Genomic DNA, 24,396 nt, shown 5'->3' on the forward strand with positions numbered 1-24,396 from the left:
TGAATAGTTGCTGCTAAGTAAGCAAATGTCAGGAAACATGCTGGTGATAATAAACCTGATTCTGATTTTGACCAGTGATGTTCTGCAAGAATCGGTGCTGGGACTTCTCATTTATTTATGTATTGTGTGTGTATGTGCAAGTGTGAGGTGGTACATTTTGGGAGGTCAAATGCAAGAGTGTGCTGCAGGTGTCATGGTCCTTAAGAGATGTACAGAGGGATTTTGAGAGGCAAATCCTTAGCTTCTCTGAAAGAATCAACACAAGTGGATAGATTTGTAAAGAAGGTATATGGCTTGTCTTCCTTCACTTGTTGGGGTATTGAGAATAAAAGCTATGTTGCAGATGTATAAAACTTTGGTTAGGCCACAGCTGGATTATTGTGTGCAGTTCTGATTGCCACATGGGACAGATTTGGAGGCCTTGGAATAGATGCAGAAGAGGATCACCATGAACTTGGCTAGATTGGGGTGTATTAGCTACAAGGAAAGGTTAGACAATTTGGATTGTTTTCTCTGGAGCACTGGAAGTTGAGGGTTGGTTTGAGGCATAGGGAAGTTAGATGGTGAAGAGTTTTTTTCACTAGGGTAGAAATATCAAATACAAGAAGCATAGGTTTTAGGTGAGAGGGAGCGTGTTTTGTGGAGATTATAGAGAGTTAAATGAATTTGTTAGAATGTGATAGCAACTATAGCTATTTTTTTTAGAGACTTCATGGTCAGCGCAGACATAATGGGCTGAAGGGCCTGTTCTTGTGTTGTACTTTTCTGTTTTCTATGTGACAGCTTTAAGAAGATCTGGTCACAAGAAGAAAGGTGATTTCTAAAAACAAGCCTGTTAAAGTACAAATGACTTTTAGAGGACTGTGATTTAGGTTGTTGATTAGATCTGATGAATGTTTTGTTATAATTAGGTCCTGAATCCAGGGTCAAAGTCTGAGATGATTTTTGGGATTGGTCAAAAATAAACAGTTACAAGTGCTAGGGATTGGTTCAGAAAATGTTCATCTGAAAATCATTTCTTTGTGACTGTCTAATTCAAATCCCATTCTATGTTGCTGAGGATATAATAGTTACTACATGAGTTGTAATTTTTAAGTCATCCTGGCATTGTTCCTTGATGACTTCCGTGCATAAGCTAGAATAAACATTCCAAAAGAGGGTGTGACTTTCAACTGATAACTGCAGGGTACTGGTGGGGATTAGTAATAGCACAGAACTCCCTAATCTACTGATGGGCATTCTTTACTTTATGATAGTATTAATTGGCGTGAACACTTGACACTCCTTGAAGAGAAGTCACGTCTTCATTCTGAGGACACATTCCTCCATATTTGGTGGCACAAATGCTGTACCAAATAGGATAGAATAAAAACACAATCATAAGTGTACGAGATTCTGCAGATGCTGGAAAATTTCAGCAACACACGCAAAATGCTGGGTGAACTCAGCAAGACTGGCATCATCTATGGAGGAGAATAAACAATCTATCACAGCCTGAAATGTCAACTATTTATTTCCCTCCATATGTGCAGCTTGACTTGCAATATTTCCTCCCAATATTTTGTGTGTTGCTATAAACACAAATGCATGTCAGGCAACACCACTGTGAACAATGGTCAACAATCTGAAACTTGGTCAACTGAAAAATGGTCAACAATCTGAAACTTGAACTTAGCAGTGCCTGCAACTATTGTGGCCAGGCCTGCGTAAAGCATCTTCTGTTTTCTTTTCAAGTTTCCATCATCTGCAGTATTTTTTCTTTCCCATTAGATGACGAGTTGATTGGACATCTACCTAAGTATCCATTTTGTGCTGTAGGGCATCAGCTTCAGCAGAATTGTATTACTGTATGATCCTGCATGTTATTTCTCACTTTGCCAGCAATGTTAAGCAAAGGGAACAAACTTGCTTGAATGAGGAATGTAAAAATGTCAGAGGCAGCACTGACTTTCCTCAAGGAAGAAATTGAACTTCCAGCCAGAAGTTCTAAGTGGGTAATTTACCTTGATTTCTGCCTGAGCTAGCCACAATGTTTTCAGTCAGACAAGTACTCTCTATGTGACATAAATAAACAGCCAGGAGCACTGAACACAGCAAAGCCTATGAAAACTGACAACATCCAGCTATAGTAAAGTGTTCTGCTCAGTTAGCTGTGTCTCAATCCAAGCTATTCCATTACAGTTCCAACAGTGACATTAACACAATAATGTGAAAAACTGCCAATATATCTTATCTACAAAAAGCAAATACACAAATTATTGCCAGTTAGTCTACTGTGTGCCACCTGTAAAATAATTAAAGATTCATCAGAATTACCAGCAACATCCTGCTAGCTCATGCCCAGTTTGTTTTCTCCTGGACCATTTAACTCTTGTATGTCATTACCAAACAGGAATCAAAGATCTGAGTTTTGGAGATAAATTGAGAATGACTGTTCCTGACATCAGGGCAGTATTTGACTAAGTGAGGCATGAAAGAATGGAAAACAAATAAAATTGAAGATGCTGAAATATGAAAATAGAACAATTGCTGGGAGAATTCAGCCAATGAATCAGCATGTGGAAAGAAAAAAAAAATCAACCAACGTTTCAGAGCAAACACGAGGAATTTCAGAGTAATGGCCTATAAAGTATAGAAGAGTACAGTACAGGAGCAGGGCCTTCTGCCCATAGTGTCAGTGCCAACCATAGTACCAAATTAAAGTAAAACCACATGTCTGTATATTGTGTATATCCCTCCACTCCCTACATGCTCATGTGCCTATCTAACTTCCTCTTCAACGTTGCCATCATCACCTCCATAAGCATGCTCCACCATTCAATCGTGACTGATATTTCTAACCCCATTCTCTTACCATTTCCCCTTAGCCCTCTTACTAATAAAGAACCTATCAATCTTTGGCTTAAGTTTACCCAATGACTTGTCCTCCATAGCCCTCTATGGCAATGAATTCCACAGATTCTCCACTCTGTAGCTGAAAAAAATTCCTCCTCATCTTATTTTCTTTTATTCTGGGGGTGGGATGGAGATGTGTCTCTACCAAAGGAGGTGTAAGGCATTCCTTCCCTCCGCTAGGCTGCAGGCCATCCTTGGGCAAGATGTAATGCCTGCTTAGCCACTGCCACCCACTCCTTACCCCCTGGATCAAGGTCACGTGAAGCCATGGGAGCAGATGGTGGATGGCCATATGAGCAGCTGGTGCATATCACAAGTCCTGGTTATGCAACCACTGACACCAGGCAGAAAGTCTGCCGTAAAGGCACTGCCCAGAAGAAGGCAATGGCAAACCACTTCTGGTTATAAATAAATACTGTAAATTGTCGAGAACAATTGTGGTCGAAGATCATAGTTGCCCACGCCATATGATATGGCACATAATGATGATGATCACTTTATTCTGAGGACGTGTCCTTGGATCCAAGACACTCCTTGTGGGAACGTTCCCTCCTAAGTCCACTCTATTTAGGGTTTTCAGTATTTCAGTGAAGTCTTTCCCCATCCTTCTGAACTCTATTGAGAACAGGCACTGAGGCAGTATTCCATATATGGTCTGCAGAACTCAGTCCAGGTAGATCTTTGCTTTTATTTGTAGCCCTCTCAAAATAAATGTTGACATTGCATTTGCTTTCTTTGCTACTGACTTAACCTGCAAGTTAATCTTAAGGGAATGCTGAACCAGGACTTCAAAATCCTGTTGCACTTCTGATTTCTGCATTCTCTCCCTATTTAGTAAATAGTACAGTCGGCCCTCCTCATCCGCGAGTTCTGCATGCGTGAATTCAACCAACCACGAATCAAGAAAACCCGGAAGTGCTCTTCCAGCACTCGCTGTTCGAGCATTACAGACTTTTTTTTCTTGTCATTATTCTCTAAACAATGCAGTATAACAACTATTTATAACATAGCATTTACATTGTATTAGGTATTATAAGTAATCTAGAGATGATTTGAAGTATATGGGAGGATGTGCGTAGGTTATCGTGGATTGGGATCGAAAAAAAACTGGAAGTTCTCTTACTAAGTAAGTCGGAACAGGTACATCCGGTATTATTTAGCGTCAGTCAAACGTTTGTCTTAGTATATAGTATATATTTTACCTTTCTGTGCATATAAAATACTTAAGAAATGTATGTTTCAGTGCCGGGCTCGGGAACGGAAGTTACTGAGTTCGATCCAGTGACAGATCGTTCCCGAGATCGATCCAGTGACAGATCGCTCCCGAGCGTGCTGACCATCCCTGCCGGGTTGATGTAAAGAATCAAAAATCCAAAACCCAATAATTAAACCATTGCGTTGCTTAGTAATAATTGTAGCTTTAATTGGGCAGGGCCTTTCTCATTTTATCCTTTAAAATTGTACCGATCGTTGACCGACTGTAGCCTAACGCTTTTCCAATGACCGATGACGTTTCATCTCTTTCTGATCGCTTTATTGTTTGCACTTTATTTTAAATCGCGATCATGATTATTTTCGTGAACAGAAATTCTGTGGATTCAGAGCTCCGCCGCCGGGTCCTAATGTCCACCACACTGAGGCAGGTTAAATAAGGTCTGGGGTTCCGCTGGGTCCTAAGGTCCACCGTATTGAGACAGGTTGAATAAGGGACTTGAGCATCCGCATTTTTTGGTATCCGCGAGGGGTCCCGGAACCAATCCCTCGCGGATAAGGAGGGCTGACTGTATACACCTTTATTCTTTCTCCCAAAAGGCAGAACTCCACTCTTCCTTGCACTAAATTCTATCTGACACTTTACCCATTCTTTAAACCTGTCCAAGTCATATAGACAGTTTGTTCAAGTTTTATGAACCTTCGAGAGATATTCAGATTCATTTAATATATGATGTTAGCACATGTTACATTTCTCAGCTTGTTCTGAGTCCTGTCAGTCCCAACTTGTCTTGCTGCCTGATGTCATTACTGTTCTTACCAGTGCAACCTGTAGATAAGAGCTTTGACATGTAACAATAATTTGGGGTTCAAAAGCTTAAAGGTCAAAATATGAGTTTTGTGTGAAATATTTACAAGCTACAAACCTTTCAAATAAATCATAATATAATATAAACTTTTGGTAATATCTTTTTTTTTCTTCTTCTGTTGTTGTGGTTTAGACCTAAACCAGAAGGTGGAAAAACTCGAACAAAGCTTACTGTTCATGAGTTGAAAGCATTTGTGCACCAGTTGTACAGCCTGCCTTGTGTCATCAGCCAAACTCGACTGGTTAAGGTAAGCATTTAATGAAGGCAAGTGTCCCTATGTCATATCTGACTCCAGGTATAATAATCTTGCAATTTATTTATGAATAATTTGGAACAACATACTAATCCAACCCCAATCTGCCAAGCTTCACTTTAGATAGAGTGTATTTTAATATCTTTTCGGATCTTAAAATTCACAGGACAAGAAGCAACAAAGTGTGCAAGCCTAGCCAAAAGTATTTTTGAAATTAATCACCTGAGTTTTTCTGCAAGTTTCAGTGTGCTTTCAAGCGAATTGTATTTAAACCTGTTTCAGCTGTTTCCATTCAGAATTAGAAGAGAGGATACTGAAAGAGTTCACAGCTAATTCATGGTTTGAGATGTGTTGAGAATTCAGATTACTAGGGTAATTCTCTGCAGTGCTTTTACCTAGCTTGAGTTGTTAGCTTTGTACCACTTGTGTGATGGGCAAATGAACAGTCCAGCAGTATGCATCTGCAATTGGTGCTTCAAACAGCAGTGCGGATCTTGTGGTTTGAACTTCATATTTTGGGGGTTATCATTAAATTGAACAATAAAGATATTGGAGAGGGTCAATCTTGATGGCACTTGGAAGGAAATTTGTACCAACCAGATCTTATTTCTGCCTTGTGGTTAAAAAATCTATCTTTGACAGATCCACTCTTCAATATTCTCTTCCCCCTTGTGTAAGCAAACAAGCTCATCCTGCTTCTCTTCTTTGCATGACTCTGTTACTTGAAATTTCTCATGTTTCTTGGTTAATTTCTTACTGATTTCCCTACAGCCACAGATTCATTCTTAGCTTTTTCTCAGTGGTCTCTGATTCCACTGAAACGTTAATTATTCTTCACTTTTTGCTGTTCCCCAGCTCTTGGCTCCCCTTTGTGTCTCTAAGCCTACTTGTTGTGTAACTGAGCTTGTCTATTCCTCAGCAGCACATGATACAGTAGTTTCAACATAGCCAAGTTCCCCTAGGGTGATGAATGACAAATAACAATTGCAGAGCCAAATAAATCACAATTAGCTAAGATCAGTAAGTCAGGAAGTTATGTTGCAGTTGTATTAAACTTAGGTTGGACCGTATTTGGAGTGTTTGCAGTTTGCAGTTTACAGGAAGGATGTGGAGGTTTTGGATTAGAGAATTCACTGTAAGGAGAGGTTGGTAGAGATTTGTCAGTCTTTAGCCTAGACATCCCACCTCCCCCGGAAGTTCTGGGAGTCTCCCACATAGTGATAGCGGCTCCCTGACGCCTGCAAATTATATACAATATCCCGAAAATCAATTTTTTTTTTTTTTTTTTTTTTGAGAAGGAGAGGGAGATTGGACTCTCTTTGTGCTCAGTAGACCTATCAATTTTCTCTGTGGGCGGGCTTTACAGTCGACCTCAAAAATAATGACAGTGTTGCTGGCTGCACTGTTTGCAACAGTGACATTTCTATTGCCCATAGTGGGTTAAAATGTAAAAGACATGTTGAGGTGAGTTTAACAGGTGTCATTCGTTCATTAGCATAGCTAGTGTTATTTAAACTAGCTGGCTAGCTGCTAAGGAGCTACCGTGTTGATGTCCTACATTAGGGGTCGTCAACCCGTCGATCGCGATCGACTGGTCGATCTTTGAGACTTTCCCAGTAGATCCCGAAGAAAAATCAAAAATAAATACACAAATACTGTTGTAATGTGAGCATTATAAAAGTAAGTAATACTAATTAGGATACTAATAAGTAATAGTAATTAAAAGCTGGTTGTAAAGAGAGATTGTTTCCAGGTTGCGGGGGTTTAGTTCCGTTCTTTCTGCCCAGTACGCATATGTGTAGTTCCCCTGCCATGCACCACATTTTCAGCGTAGCCCGTGCTGCATCAAAGTGACCAATCAGATTAGGTAAGAGTACAGACTGTCGCAAATATCAAAATGCGGCAGTGTCCCCAACCTCTGAGCCGCGAAGCATGCAGGGGTGCAGCGGTAGTCGGGATGCACCCAGCACATCTTTAAGAAAAAAAAAAGCCGAAATAAACCAGCTAATTAATTAGGTGCGGCACGTGAATGTCGGCCCAGATCAGAGGCGACACAATTGGCAATCGTTCATGATATCCTGATAGCATTGTTGAGGCTCCATGAAGGAAGGTGAAAACATACAAATTCCATTCAGAATGGGAAGAGGAATTTCTGTTTACCTTGGTGAAAGACAAGTGTGTATGTATGTTGTGCCACCAACACAAGCACTGACTAAAAGAGGGAATCTGGAGCGGCACTGCAACACCAACCACCAGAAATGTAGACACCTACCCCCCAAAGAGCGCAATTCATGCCTGGAAAGTTGAGCTGAAATTGGGTTGAAGGCCCAGCAAACGTTTTCCACAAAACATGCTGCTCAAAATAAGGCTGCTGTTGAAGCATCATTTCGTGTAAGTCACCTTTTGGCTAAACACAAAGAAGCCTTTTACAGATGGCGATTTATTGAAGGAAGCAATGGTCATTACCGCAGAGATGGTTTTTAATGACTTTAAAAACAAAAACAGCATCACAACTGCAGTACATAACATACCGCTTAGTCCTGCAACAGTGACAAGGAGGGTAGAGTCACCGTCAGAGGACGTGAATATTTTTCACTACAGTTCGATGAATCCCTGGATGTAATGCAAGCAGCTCAGCTTGTTGTATTTGTCAGAATGGCTTTCCAGGACTTTACAGCAAAAGAGGACTTCCTCACTCTTCTGCAATTAAAGGAAAGAACGAGAGGTGAGGATATTTACAATGAGTTTAAAAAAATATGTCCGTGAAAATGACATCCCCATTCATAAACTGGTGGCAATTACTACTTATGGGGCCGAGCAATGCGCAGTGTGTGCGTTAGTTTTATTGCACTAAAAGTCAGTGCCTACTTCGGGTCAACTTATCTATGTGAAATTGCATTTTCACAGATGAAAATTATTAAATCTAAGTACAGGAGCTGACTTATTGACAGACACCTCACTTGGGTTGCCAACTGTCTCACTCCCAAATAAGGGGCAGAAGTAGCAGTCAAATCCTGGGACATTTGTGTTTACTCCGAGAAAGACTACCATGACCATGAAGCTTTGCGTGGGCACCTGTGTGCACATGTGTGTACGTGCCGATTTTTTTTTTTTTACCCCACGAATCGGTTTTGGCTTGGTTTTCATCATTATTTCTACTTTATATAGGCTGTGTATTTATCATATCATTCCTGCTTTTACTATATGTTAGTGTTATTTTAGGTTTCATGTGTTATTTGGTTATTTGGTAGGTTATTTTTTTTTGGGTCTAGGAACGCTCAAAATTTTTTTTCCATATAAATTGCTTCTTTGGCGTAAAGCATTTCAGCATGAACAGTTTAATAGGCACGCTCTACCTTAGCCGGGGGAATACGTGACATTTGGCAACCCTACACCTCACAGACTGTCTCAGACTGGCTGTCTGTAGTTATGAGCCAAATTTCACAGAACTAGCAGAAAGTATTCAGCCCCAGTCATCACACTGAGTGCAACAGTCAATATTTATTCATTTATTTTTCGTGTTGAAATAAAATTAAATAATGAAACTTAGAATTAAAGGTGTGAAGTGTTGTAATATTCTTAAAGCAAGACAGCTATGGCCTGTTTGATATGCTGGTTAGTGTTTTCTTGTTTGAATTAATTTGAAAGTTTGACAAAAGTATTTTGTGTAATTCAAATACAATTCGCCCAAATAAAAGGCCTCAAATTGGAAGTACAATCTGAGCTGTTTTTTCTCTAAATGATTTAGTAGGTGGATTTTGCTTTTCACGGAGGTCGAGGGAGGGGACCTTGGACTTAAAAAGGTTGGTGACCACTATCCTACGTGATGAGGCCAAACTCCCTGTAGACTTACTAATAGAATAAAAAACGACTCCATGATATAATATAATATAAGTACATATTTAATGTCACATTTTCTGCATATACCCAACTTGGTTTAAAGATTAGACAAAATCACTAAACAAAGTATTACATACACCCTTGGAGCTCGACCAGGGAGGGGATGCTACCTCCCTGAAATGAGTTTTTGCAGGGTGGGATGTCTGTTAGCCCCATTGTTCTCTGTAGCACTATTTCTTTACTAATGCTTATTTCCTTCAGTCCCTTCATCACTCTGAAATTTCGGTTTTTTAACATGGCTGGGAGGTTGTTGTGTTTTCTTAAGTTTGAACCAAAGTTTGTCTGCCATTTCTTTGTTCTCATCATAACTGCCCCAATTTCTGATAGTAGAGGTCACACTTGCTTATACTAACCTTTGTCTTTTCATATTTATAGATGTTTTTACTGTCAGATTTTGCTTCCTGCAACCTTATTCTCAATTCCAACTTCACTCCCATTAATTAATCTTTGTCCCTCTTTGCTGATTTCTGAACTGCTCCTGATCTTCAATCTTGGTACTTTGTCTAGCAATTCTTTTTGTCTCCTCATTCTATTTAATACAGTCTTTAATTTCCTTATAAGCTATGGTTTAACACTTTCTTGACTTGTATACTTGATGAGAATATTGTAATTCACCATCTAAATAAAAAATTCCGATAGTTACGGTTGCTATGTCATATTGGGTTCGGCACAATGAGTATGATTTAACTGTCCTCCTTCTGAATTGTTAATTTTTTCTGTAAATTCTCAGATTGTATGTCACAATCCCTTTTTATTTTTAATATCAGTGAGTAAATATGATTTTTAATACTGCAAATTTGTTCTTAATCTATTTGTCCTCAGTCTTTAAGATAATTATGTGAAATGTTTCAATATCTGTCTTTGCCTATCTACTGGCAAACTTTTCAAACTAATATCTCAAGGATTTCTTAAATCAGGAATCTTTGTATACATTATACTGGTTATTTATAGTCCCATTCGTGACTTCCTGTGTAGAGGTATGGGAAAATACGTACAAAACAAATACAAACTTAATTTTTCTACTCCAAAAGAAAGTTATTCGAATTGTAAATAAGACAAATTATTATAAGCCAACCAATCCACTACCTATTCAACTAAACACTTTAAAATTCAGAGATTTTGTAGATTTTTAAATAATACAAATTATGTATGAGTAAAATATGGACAGCTACCACAAAGTACCCAAGGTTTTTAAAATGAGAGAAAGTCAACATGATTTGAGAGGAACATGTACATTTCAGAAACAAAGGATAAGAACAAATGTAAAAAATCATTGTATTTCAGTCGGGGTGAATCTATGGAACAGTTGAAGTGAGAATTTAAAAACATGCACCACACTTAAGTTTAAAAAATTATTTAAAAATAATTTAATGAATAAATATAAAATACATGACTTAAGACGAATGGGAGTAATGTAAATGATACTTGGAATTGGATTTTGTGTTAAAAGATTATGAAATTTTTTGTTTTGATGTGGTAGTTAATGCCAAATATGTTGTTGTATAAGTAAGAGGGGTAGGCGTAATAAGCTGTAGCTTCAGCCTACACCCTTGCAGTCTGTTTTAAAGAATATCTATGTTTTTTTGTTGTAATTTTGTCCTATGAAATCATGGTTATGAAATCATCGTTGAAAATGATACCTTTCGTTATGTTTGTACTGACGGAAATAAATTTCATTCATTCATTCATTCAAAGCAGGAAAATTAACAAGGAGTATCTCCATTGCTTTCGTGCTGCTGTGACTTCCTGCATCCACTGACAATATGGTTTATAATATATTATCAGCATTTTTCTAAAGACACTTTAATATGTTTTGATTACTACTTGTACAACTAATATAAGGCTCTGAAGTCCATAAATGTCTCCAAATTCAGAAGGAAAAGCTTGCTACTTGTGACTTTCAGGTACCACAAAACAAGTGTACTGCATGTTTACAGTGCGGAAACATGCCATTCAGTTAGTGTGCCAAGCCTCTTTATCTAAATTCATTTGCGAATTTTATATTTCATTTCTCCTCATGCTATCCAGCCTTCCCTCGGATTTGTCTTTAATTATCTGTGGTTGTGAGCTTCACATTCTTATGGGGGGGGGGGTGTTTCCTGAGGGGCCTGCAGCCTGACCAGAACAGTGCCTCCCAAAGAGGCAAGGGGTGTTGAGAGAAATCCCTCTGACCCCACCACCTATAGTGATGCTGTAGAGCCACACACTACGCAGCTAGTCTCATCTACCCATGTTTCACCTCTGCAATTCTCAGCTGATGCTTCATAAAACATTGGTGAGCCTGTATTTGCAATATTCCAGTTTTGGGACCCATATCTAAGAAATGATGTGCTGGCGCTGGCGAGGGTTCAGAGAAGGTTATGAGAATGATCCTGGAAATAAAAGTGTTGACATATACAGTATGAGGGGTGTTTGATGCCTTTATGCTTGTCCTTGCTGGAGGTTAGAAGAGTAACAGGGAATCTTACAGTAACCTATCAAATATTGAAAAGCCTAGATAGAAGGTATGTGCAGAGGATGTTTAGGACTAGGACCAGAGGACACGGCTTTAGAATAGAAGGACATCTATTTAAGAATAGAGATGTGGAAAAAAAATTCTTCAACTTGAAGATGGGGAGCCTGTGGAATTCATTGCTACAATCTTGCTGTGGAGGCTAAGTCAATGGGTATATTTAAAGAGCAAGTTGATAGTTTCTTGATTATTTAAAAACGCAAACAACAGGAATTCTGCAGATGCTGGAAATTCAAGCAACACACAAAAAAGTTGCTGGTGAACACAGTTCACCAGTTTCTTGATTAGTAATGTTGTGAAATATTACAGGGAGAAGGTAGGAGTACGGGTTTCCCCCACCATCCGAAGGTAGAGCATTCCTATGAAACGGTTCGTAAGCCGAAATGTTGTAAAGCGAAGAAGCAATTACCATTTATTCATATGAGAAAATTCTGTGAGAGTTCGCAGGCCCAAAACTAACCTACCAAATCATGCCAAATAATATACAAAACCTAAAATAACAGTAACATATAGTAAAAGCAGGAATGATATAAATACACAGCCTATATAAAGTAGAAATACTTTTCCACAATCATTACTGAACTGTTCTCTGTAGCGAAAATCTTGCGCAAGCGCTGTCGATAGAAAATCTCATGCAAGCGCTGTTGGCAAAAACACGACGCAAGTGCTCTCCAGTAATCTTTAAGCTATAAAGCTGCCAAATCTTACCAAATAACACGTAAAAATACACAGCCTATATAAAGTAGAAATAATGTATGTACAGTGTAGTATCACTTACTGGAATCGGGAAGACAGCACCGAGCACACGTATGATGGTGTGTTAGACTGAGTCGTCGCGGGTTGGGTGGTGCAGTGGCCCCCACCCTCCAGGCCGCCGACCGATACATTGCCGCGAAGCATGCAGGGGTGCAGCGGTAGCCGGGAGGCGCACAGCACATCTTTAAGAAAAAAGCTGAAATAAACATGCTAATTAATTAGGTGCTGCTGGGCATGTAATTGTCGACCCAGATCAGTGGTGATTTCCGATTGCGTCGTCTCTGATCTGGGCTGACAATTACGTGTCGGGCGGCACCTAATTAATTAGCATGTTTATTTCGGATTTTTTCTTAAAGATGTGCTGTGTGCCTCCCGGCTACCTTTGCATTCTCCGCGAATTGGTATCTGTCCGTGGCCTGGGGGTTGGGGTGGTGGGACACTGGGGTGTCGTCTGTTTCCATTAGAGCAGGCAGCTCATCTTCTCCTATGACTGCTCGCCTCGATGTCGAAGGTCGTGGTTCGTCGTCTGCTGTGGCTGATATGGAAGGCTTGCCTGACTGCTGAGCCTCGCGCATTTTTCTATCATACAGTTCTTTGTAAAGACTCAAACCATCCTGCAAATATCCCCTAAACCGACGTACCCGTTCAAAATTAAAGCCGTACTTTATCATTACTCATTCAGTTTCGATTGTTACCCTTTTTTCTTCCAATTGCATCAGCTCTTCATCTGTCAGTTCTTGGTCATGGGATGCCAAAACCTCTTCAACATCATCTTCGTCAGCTTCCACAGCCAAACTCACTTTATCCTTCGTTCACCACGATCGAAACGCTTAATTAATGTCTAGTTTTACTTTAAGTGTAACACCCTTATGAGCTCTTTTAGGCTTTTCCAATACCATAGAACTCATCTTGCAAACGGCTGCTCACAGGCACGTGTTAAAGCAATGCCATTCCGAATCCGGGGGAGAGCGGCTGCTCGGGGCGCACGCTGCCTTTTTTTGCGCGCTGATTTTTTTTATCATGCGCTGCTTTTTTTTCGTAACAGTGAAAACACCTTCTGAAAGTGAAAACAGGGTACTAATGTAGGTCTTTCGTAACAGTGAGGTTTTGTAAAGCGAACATTCGAAAAGTGGGGGACAGCTGTATGGGGTTGCAACAGAAAATAAATCGGCCGTAATCAAATGGTAGAGCAGACTTGATGGGCTGAATACTCTAATTCTTCTGCTATGCCTTATAGTCTCTGATAGTGAGATGGAAAGACTCAGACTCTGATTTTGATTTATTCATTACATGTACGTTGAAGCATACAATGAAATGTATTGTTTGTGTTAACAACCAATGCTTTGGGATTTCTTGCCAAGCAAACTGCCCCAATATAGGTAGTCTCCAGGGGAATGTAGGTAGGACAATCACTCAGGGTGTAAGATTTTATTGTAGTGAAGTATAATGTAGGGTCTTTATTACAACCAGAGAAGAGAACGGAGAAGTAGTAGGGTAACAAGTCATATGGCAGAACAAAGGGACTGTTGAATGTATGTCTGCAAATCCTTAAATAATTTTAAGTGATTTCTTCTTTAATAAGTGTAGAATACGTGTAAGGCAGTTAAACCATAGTTGAGTACAATGCTAGTTAGTACTTTGACATACTGTAGCTTAACTTTGAGTTTAGTTTGGAAGAATGCAGAAACTGAAGGTGTTAACATTTTAATTTTTATTTGTTTAACTTCAGAGATTTTCATCAGGTTCAGAGTGAAAGTTCAACATGGAAGTGTCGTTCTTTCTTTCTTTTTAAATCTTTTTATTGAATAAGTATACAAAAAGGTAAGCCATATAGGCACTAATACACTGTTAGAATATAATAAAATTACAGAAGATATTAATACAAAAAAAATGATACAATGTAATTTAAACATAGCATACCAAGGTAACATAATAGTATACTAATTTTTATATATATATATATCAATAGAGAAAAGGAAAAAAAAACCCACAGTGCAACTAACTAAAAGCAAAGCAATGGGCTAACTTGAAACCAAACAGAGTTAAAAAGACTTAAAATCACGTCCTCAATCCCGACCTCCATTAAAAACAGTAAAAAATACAAGAAGGATATATATTACATTAAATGAAAATATTGAATAAAAGATCTCCAGGTCTGTTCAAATTTAAATGAGGAGTCATAAAGATTGCTTCTAATTTTCTCCAAATTCAAGCATAATATCGTCTGAGAAAACCAAAAAAAGGTAGTTGGAGCATTAAGCTCTTTCGAATGTTGTAAAATACATCTTTTCGCCATTAAAGTAAGAAATGCAATCATTCTACGGGCTGAAGGAGAAAGATTACTGGAAATTTTAGGTAGTCCAAAGATAGCAGTAATAGGGTGAGGAGAGATATCTATAGTCAATACCTTGGAGATAATATTAAAAATGTCTCTCCAAAAAGTTTCCAGAGTAGGGCAAGACCAAAACATATGAGTTAAAGAGGCTATCTGCCCCGGACATCTATCACAAAAAGGATTAATATGAGAATAAAAGCGAGCTAATTTATCTTTGGACATATGTGCTCTATGAACAACTTTAAATTGAATTAGGGAATGTTTAGCACAGATAGAGGAAGTATTGACTAATTGTAAAATCTGCCCCCAGTCATCCACGGAAATGATAGACCCCAATTCCTGTTCCCAATCTACCCTAATCTTATCAAATGGAGCTTTCCTAAGTTTCATAATAATATTATAAATCATAGCCGATGCACCTTTCTGACATGGATTAAGGTTAATTATAGTATCTAAAATGTATGTAGGAGGAAGCATTGGAAAGGAAGAAAGTATAGTACTTAGGAAATTTCTAACTTGTAGATATCTAAAAAAATGTATTCTTGATAAATTATATTTATTAGATAATTGTTCAAAAGACATAAGGGAACCATCTAAAAATAAATCCAAAAACCATGAAATACCCTTAGTCTTCCAAATTTGAAAAGCATGATCTGTAAAAGAGGGAGGAAAAAATATGTTACCTAAAATAGGAATCGCTAACCCAAATTGATTAAGATCAAAAAATTTTCTGAATTGAAACCAAATACATAAGGTATATTTAACTATCAGGTTAGACACCTGTTTAAGGCGTTTCAAATCAAAAGGAAGAGAGGAACCTAAAATAGAGCCAAGTGTATAGCCCTGAACAGATTGTAATTCCAATGCTACCCATTTAGGAATGGATAGTATATCCTGGTCAAGTAACCAAAATTTCATATGTCGAATATTAATTGCCCAATAATAAAATCTAAAGTTAGGTAATGCTAAGCATCTATCTCTCTTAGCTTTCTGTAAATGTATTTTACCCAGTCTCGGGTTTTTATTTTGCCAAATAAATGAAGAAATTTTGGAGTCGACTTTATCAAAAAAAGATTTTGGAACAAAGATTGGTAATGCCTGAAATATATATAAAAATTTTGGCAAAAAAAACATCTTAACTGCATTAATACGACCAATCAAAGTTAAATATAAAGGAAACCATTTAGATGAAAGTTGAATAATATGGTCAATTAATGGTAAAAAGTTAATCTTAAATAAATCTTTGTATTTATAAGTAATTTTAATACCAAGATATGAAAAATAATTATTAATCAATTTAAATGGAAAGTTATGACATAAGGGAAGTTGTTTATTAATCGGGAAAAGTTCACTCTTACTAAGATTTAATTTATAACCTGAAAAAAGACCAAATTGTGCTAATAGCTCTAAAACAGCCGGGATGGATTTTTGGGGATTAGAAATATATAAAAGTAAGTCATCAGCATAGAGTGATATTTTATGGGACTTTAAGCCCTGAGTTATCCCAGTAATATTTGGAGATTCTCGAATGGCAATTGCAAGAGGTTCTAATGCAATATCAAATAATAAAGGACTAAGAGGACAACCTTGTTGAGTACCTCGAAAAAGAGGGAAAAAAGGTGAACTTAAAGAGTTAGTACGGACCGAGGCCACAGGAGAATGATATAACAGTTTAATCCAGGATATAAATTTCGAGCTAAAATTAAACATTTCAAGCACCTTAAATAAATAAGGCCATTCTACTCTATCAAAAGCTTTCTCAGCATCTAAAGAGATAACACACTCAGGAACATTTTGTGAGGGAGTATAAACAATATTTAACAATGTGCGAATATTATAAAAAGAGTAACGACCTTTAATAAAACCCGTTTGGTCTTCTGAAATAATAGAAGGAAGTACTTTTTCTAATCTATTTGCTAATAACTTAGAAAAAACTTTAGAATCAACATTTAATAAAGATATTGGTCTATAAGATGCACATTGAGCAGGATCTTTATCCTCCTTTAATATTAGAGAGATTGACGCTCTATTGAAAGATTCAGGAAGTTCACCAAGTTTTAATGAAGCCTCAAAAACCCTACAGAACCAAGGGATTAATGAGGGTGCGAAACATTTATAAAATTCTACGGTAAACCCATCAGGGCCAGGAGCTTTCCCTAAATTCATAGAGAAAATAACATTCTTAATCTCATCCGTGGTAATGGGAGTATCTAACATAGAAGACATATCCTGTGAAATCTCAGGGAAGTCTAGATTATCTAAAAAATCATTCATATATTTAGAATCTCGAGGAGACTCTGATTGATATAAGGAAGAATAAAAATCACAGGTTTGATTAATCCCCGCATGATCAAGTATCAGTCGGTCATTTTGGTTATAAATCTGATTAATTTGAGATTTAGCATAATTAGACTTCAGTTGATTAGCCAACAGTTTGCCAATTTTGTCACTGTGTACATAAAATTCGCTTCTTGTTTTCTTTAATTGGTTTACAATCGAGGACGAAATTAATAAACTGTGTTCCATTTGAAGTTCAGTTCTTTGTTTATATAACTCCTCAGAAGGAGCTATAACATATTTCTTATCAATTTCCTTAATCTTGTCCACAATTACCAACTCCTCCTGCTTCAGCTTCTTCCTCAAAGCAGCAGAATACGAGATAATCTGACCACGAATATAAGCTTTAAAAGTATCCCAAAGAATGTTAACAGAAATATCCTCTGTATAGTTAATTGTAAAAAAAAATCAATCTGTTCATTCAAAAAGTTAACAAAGTCCGAGTCCTGAAGCAACAGCGAATTAAAACGCCATTGTCTATTATTTTGTATATTGACCAGAATTTTAATAGAAAGCTTAAGTGGAGCATGATCCGAAATGGTTATAGAGTCATAATCACATTTAATCACTGAAGGAATAAGACGAGAATCAATAAAGAAATAATCAATTCTTGAATAGGAATGGTGAACATGTGGAAAAAAAAGAAAAATCTTTTTCCTGAGGATGCAAAAAACGCCAAATGTCTGTCGACCCAGAATCAGAAAGGAATGAATTAATCAAAGTTGCAGATTTATTAGGTAAGGTCCGTAGAGGAGCCGAACGGTCCAAAGCTGGAGACAAACAGGTATTAAGATCTCCGCCCCAGATCAATGAAAACTCATTCAAATTTGGGAACTGATTGAATAATGATTTATAAAATTCCGGACAGTCCATATTAGGAGCATAAACATTAACCAAAGCTACCTTTTTATTAAATAGTAGACCACTAACCAATAGAAATCTACCATTCGGATCAGAAATAATATCATGTTGTATAAAAGTAACTGAGGAGTCTATAAAAATAGAGACGCCTCGAATCTTAGCATTGGAGTTCGAATGAAACTGTTGTTCCTTCCAGAATTTAAAAAAACGTAGTCTGTCCCCCCTCCGCACATGGGTTTCTTGTAAAAATAAAATTTGTGCTTTAAGTCTCCGGAACACTTTAAAAACTTTTTTTCCTTTTAATAGGATGATTAAGACCATTAGTATTCCAGGAGATAAAATTAATAATAGACTCCATAAACCCTAAAGTCAACCCGCAACAAGGAGGATTGACGATAGGCTCGACCCACGAACCCGGAAAGGGAACAGAACATACAAGAGATACCGGGAAGAAGAACGCAACCAATACTTCAATAATGTACATAGCCCAAGAAGAAAGAAACTAAAACGTGAAGCCCCTCCCACCACCCCCCACCCCATGACCCCAAGGCTAAATCTAACGCAGACCAGCCCGAAAGAAGCAAGCACTAAAACTACCCCCATGACTTCCGGTATACGCTCCCTAAAAAAAGTGTAAATATAAAAAAGATCAGCTAATTATAAAACAGTGAAAGAATAAAAAAAAAGATAACTCAATTAAAACAAACACATAATATAACAGATTAAAAGCCAGAAAATATAAAAAAACCGCAACAAACCCCAGACCCATGAGTAAACAAAACAAAAAAAAATGAGATTATTAACATAAACTAGTTATGAAAACCTACAAAACAAAATAGATTTAAAAACTACAAAATTTAAGGCCACAAAGGAAATACGTAAAATGACGGTGAGGAAATAACCACCCAGAATCCCCTGGGAAAAAGAAAGGAATGACGCAGTTAAAAAGAAAGTTTAGCAACCATATTAAATAATCAAAAATAAACTTTTCTGCCCATATAGGGCAAAAAAAAATTAAGACTGACAAATTCACAACCTCCGATCAACGGAGATAGTTAAAAATTACGATTAAGATGTTGAAGGTGAAAATTGATCCAGATAATTCTGGGCATCCGATGGAGATTCAAAAAAACGGAGGGCTCCATCCAACGTACGAATCCTTAGACGTGCAGGGTAAAGCAGCGCTGGTTTTAAATCCATCTTGTAGAGTTCCGACATCACAGATCTGTAATGAACCCGTTGATCCTGGATTGGTTTACTGAAATCCTCCACGAATCAGAACTTAAGATCCAGAAAATCAATGTAACCTTTAGATCGAACGAAACGAAACAGTTTCTCCTTGTCTTGAAAGTAATGAAAACGTAAAATGACATGTCGAGGTTTATCTGACTTAGGCGAGTATGATGGAACTCTGTGAACACGATCCAATAACGGTGGTTGGTGAGGAAATACAGTAGGAAATGCATCTTTTAAAAGTTGAGAAAAATACTTCCTAGGGTTATCAGATTCAACAGCTTCACGCACCCCAATCATTCGAAGATTCTGCCGTCGCATTCTGGATTCTAAGTCAGAGTTTTTAAAGGTCAGAAAGTCGAGTTTCTTCTTCATTACATTAATTGTTTCTTCGATTTTCTCCATCTCGAGCTCACTTTGTTGTGTGGATTTTTGAAGATCAGATATAGCCGACTGATGTTCCGTAATAGATATTTGTATCTTCTCGATTGAATCGGCAATTTTCTGGAAACTAGTTGAAATTTCCTCACGAATTAGCTCTGATATAGCTTTCAAAGTCACCGGTGGTTCAGTCGGAGGGAAATCGGTACCTTTCGGTCTACCCGGAGGTTTGCCGTCCTTCCTGTATTTTCCATTCTTAGGCATAGCAGACCTTAAAAACATCTGATTATCAAAGAGCCCAATTTGTTTCAAAGTATTGTAAAAGTTGATGCCTTAATGGTTAATTAAAATATAGCTGATCATAAGAAGAAAAACTCAGAGGTAATGGAGCAAGTCAAGAACGCGGCTTCACTCCATGAGCGCTACCGGAAGTCCCCCCTGAAGTGTCAAATAATCAATTAGGTAATGTGTTTGAATTCAGAATCAGGTTTAATATTACTGGCATATATTGTGAAATGTTGTTTTGCAACAGCAGTATAGTGCAATATACAGTAAAAAAAACTATAAATTACAAAAATCTTATTTTGTATATAAGCTCTTGTTGAAGTCTTTCCCTGCCCTGTCTTTATACACTCCAAAGCATGTTAGATAGGAAATAAAGCTGCATAATAAACAAATTCACAGGCTGCAGTGCATTAAGTGTGACTTTGTATATGAAACATTCCCTTGGTCTTCCACCGATCAGTCATTGTCATTGTTTCCTTCACCCTGTCCTCTTTGCAATGTAAAATAAGCTTGATTTCTAAGTTTATCCAGCTTTAATGAAATGTTAACAATGTAAGACATTGGTTGTGATCTTGTTTCCACATATTCTGTCTGACTTGCTTAAATACTTACAGCATTTTCTGTTTTTAGGTTTTTAAAAATTATAAAACACCTTCCCTCCTCGTACTTAATTCAGAGTGAGTGTTGTCACTTGCCAGTCAGTGCAGGGAGAGTTGTTTCTGCGATGAGACTTGTTGAAATAGCATGCTTACTTGCCCATGCTGCAGTTTACATACAGGACACCTGTTCACCTTTCTGGTTTAGTAATCTTGCAGTGAAAACAAGATTATGGATAATGAAAAGTTAAATATTAATGAATCCTTTTATTTCATGTTAGGAACTGCTGGACAGTGTTGAAGAATTCAATGAACGAGGCAAGGAGGCTTTATCAGATAAAATTCCTGATTCCTCTAAGTTGCAACTGTTAATAGAACTGGGTTCTGAATTGGACGTGGAGTTGCAAGAACTACCCAAGCTGAAACAACATCTCCAGCAGGCTCGTTGGCTTGATGAAGTTAACGTCACCCTGTCAGACCCTGATAGAGTCACACTGGACACAATGAAGAAGCTTATAGACTCTGGCATTGCTCTGGCACCTCATCCTGCAGTGGAAAAGGCAATGGCTAATTTACAGGAGCTCTTGACAGTATCTGAACGGTGGGAAGAGAAGGCCAAGGTCTGTCTACAAGCCAGGTATGAAATGATATGTTCAGGCTATTGATCTAGTTTTGAAATTTAAACATACTGCAGAGCTGAGCATATTCCCTGTGGATATTTGAACATTCTTGTTATAATTGATTATAGGTTGCATTATTTATTTAGAGTCATACAGCAGGGACACAGGCCTTTCAGCCCAACTAGTCCATGCTGATTTAGATGCTAGTGCCAATTGTCCATAACCACCTAAGCCTTTACAATTGATTTAGCTTGGGAAAGGCCAGCATTTTAAAAGAATTAAATATCATTGTTACTTCCATACATGCATTGAAATTCAATAAGAAGTCTACACGTGTTTCTGATTATATTAAAATAGTTCCACCTCATTGAGATCATTACATTCTTGAGCTGTATTTCTTCCTCATAAATTGGGGTTCAGAAACTTATCTTTCTTTGTTCCTGGATCAGTAGGATGTTCACTACAAATACATATTGAATCTTATCTTTAGATTAAGATTCTATACAGTCCTTAACTATTATTAAATATTGAAGCTCAACTGGAATGCAATGTCCGATTGTGGGCATTGTCCTTCCAGAAGAATGAGATGGGCTAAGAAACTGTGCTGAGGAAATCTTACAGAATCATATAGAATTTACAATACCCAAAATATACTTTGGGCCATGGTTCCCAAACTATAGTGTCAAACTAATATCTTTATTTATTCTGTATTTATTCAGTTCCTTGAATTTGTTCCTCACCTGCCATGGTGAAATTTCCAATATTCCAAAGCTCTTGCAGGTATTTCAAAAACTTGCCACAAGCTGCCATATCTGCATTAACTGTAAACTGCTTTATCAAGCTGCAACAGGAAATATGGAAATACTCAGCCGGTCAGGCAGCAACTGTGGAGGGGAAACCAAATTAAAATTTAGGGTCAATGACATTTTATCAAAACCCAAAGTCTTGAGTTCTGAACTTTGCGGTGCCCCATTGGAAACAGTCTTAAAACACTCATCACTCGTTATCCTGTGTCCTGCCGTTGAGCTAATTTTAGATCTAGTTTGCCACTTTCTTCAATTCTATATACCTTTATTTTTTGGGTAGCCCTATCATACTAGACCTCGTGAAAAGCCTCGCAGACATCCACATAGACAGTCAAACTAACTGCCTTTACTTATCCTCTTTGTTATACCCTTAAAATTTAAAATTAAATATGTTAAGGGTAACTTAAGAAACATGTACTTGATTCCCTTCTATCTTTCTAAATGAATGGTTTGACTGCTCTGTAACTACTCACTTTATCTCTTCTTCTATTTTAAATTATGATATAACAGTAGAAGTGCTTCAGTCCTCTTGAGCTCGACTCCAGTAGCTTGGAATGACTGAAAAATGATCAGTGCCTCTTCCATGCTTTTTCATAACCAAATAGATATTCCACCCTGCTTGGTGACTTATTCATTTTCAAACATGCTAAAACCTTTGAAACTTTCTGCTATGTTGATCATATTTCTTGCATTTTACACATTCATTATTTTGATTGTTTTCAATATCAGCATCGCCCTCCACCTGCAAGGTGGTTATGTAAAGCCCTGTTTGAACCCTTTACCTGTGCACATCAGTTACTTTTTTAGTTCCTACTATTTCCTTATTCTCTTGCTTCCTGTTAAGTATTAGAACAAGACCTCATTTGCAGGCAGAGTCAGGAAGATGGGATTGCTCTTCCAAAAGAAGGGCAATTAGGCAGAGCCAGGTTTTGTCAGGGAGAAACTGCAGTAGCAGAAGAGTCAGTACTGAAGGACTCTGATTCGAGCCAATTAGTAAAATAGACACGAGAAGGAAATATTTTTACTTTTACACAGTTGATAGTTAAAAATCAGTACCTTCAGTGGTGATGGAAGGTGATTCAGTAATTATATTTAAAGGGGAAATTGAATAAATTACAGTAATGAGCTTTTGCAGGATTATGGCAAAATGGCCAGGGATTGGGAATGTTTGTCTCTCAAAGATACAGGACAGGAGCAGTGAGCCACATGACAGTCATTTGCATTGTAACATTTAATGTTTGTGACTGTTACACAAGTCAGCGGCTTGTTTTAAGTTTTGATTTTATTTTTTTTGCATTCGATCATCTTTGGCTTATGCGCGGGATGGAGGGGAGCTGGGGGACTTCGGGGTTCTTATGTTTATCTGTTCATTCTTTGGGGGACTTCCCTGTTTTCGTGGATGCTTGTGAAGTAAAAGCATTTCAGGATGTATATTGTATACATTTCTCTGACATTAAATTGAACCTTTGAAGAATTTTTTTTAAAAAAAGGAACAGTGATAAGCTGTTTTGCTGTTTGTGCTTGTTCCATCATCATTCAGTATGATCATGAATCTATTGATAAGCTAAAATATACCGGTCTCTCTTTTAAATTGACTTTGTGAATGTTTCCTTCAAAGCTCTCCTACTATCTGGGTGAAGATATCAGGCTATAATGGCAAAGGTTATAAAACTTTGATCTTGTTAATCACAGTGACATTTGTGTTTCTGAGATTATTGAAGTCAGTTTTACTTCTGAGATATTTTGCTTTGGTGGATAAACTGAATTCCGTTTTAAGCTGGCTGTAGTAACACTTTATTTTGTTTGTAGGCCGAGACATGGTATGGCAACGCTGGATGGTATTATAAATGAGGCAAAGAATATTCCTGCATATCTGCCGAATGTCCTGGTTCTTAAGGAAGCTCTCCAGAAAGCTAAAGACTGGATGGCAAAAGTGGAAGTTATACAGGCAGGTTTGAAGAATTTGAATTAGTAGAAACTGACCATTTTAAGTGTACAGGCTTTTGCCACCTTAATAGAAGATTCCTTCTCTCTTGTTCCCTGTTCCCTGGTCTAACCAGAATGCAGACAGTTCACCATATCCATAATTATCTGTTTTGTGCAAATGAATTGCCTATCAAGCCCAGAATGACTATCTGATTTGAATTTGTTTCTTTTGCCTGTCTGTGAATGTGTATTTAATCTCCCCCTGCTGCTTTTCATGTACACAGGATACACAGACTTCTTAAGTTGTTAGGAAGCAAGTGGTGTATTTTCATCAACCAAGCTGCAATACACATAATTTTCCGTGGTAAAATGAATCTGCAGTCAGTGTTAAAATTGATTCTTTATAAAAGATTACAATCTGACTAATGCCTGCAGGATTTGATCATTTGCTTTGACATCAATGTTTCTATTGTGTAAGCAGGATTAGTGAAATGTAATTATAGCTTCAGCTATTTTGCAAATTCTTTTAAAGTTTAAGTGTCTTTAATGTGAAAATTGGATCTGTGGTATAATATTTATAAGCTACTTCTCACCTTTTCCATTATAAGAGCTTTCTGAT

The 24,396-nt window shown here is 37.6% G+C and overlaps 1 protein-coding gene across 2 annotated transcripts in view; it reads left to right on the plus strand.

Moving 5' to 3' along the window:
* kdm5a (lysine demethylase 5A) overlaps positions 1 to 24,396 on the plus strand; it is a 172,831-nt gene that overhangs the window by 107,012 nt on the left and 41,423 nt on the right. For both annotated transcript variants that reach the window (XM_072268102.1, XM_072268103.1), the window contains 3 exons: positions 5,109 to 5,223; positions 20,707 to 21,062; positions 23,661 to 23,799. In XM_072268102.1, the coding sequence (XP_072124203.1) occupies positions 5,109 to 5,223; positions 20,707 to 21,062; positions 23,661 to 23,799 (610 nt within the window). The remainder of the gene's footprint in view (positions 1 to 5,108; positions 5,224 to 20,706; positions 21,063 to 23,660; positions 23,800 to 24,396) is intronic.

Source organism: Mobula birostris, chromosome 9, assembly GCF_030028105.1.
Source record: "Mobula birostris isolate sMobBir1 chromosome 9, sMobBir1.hap1, whole genome shotgun sequence".
Classification (NCBI taxonomy): Eukaryota; Metazoa; Chordata; class Chondrichthyes; order Myliobatiformes; family Myliobatidae; genus Mobula; species Mobula birostris.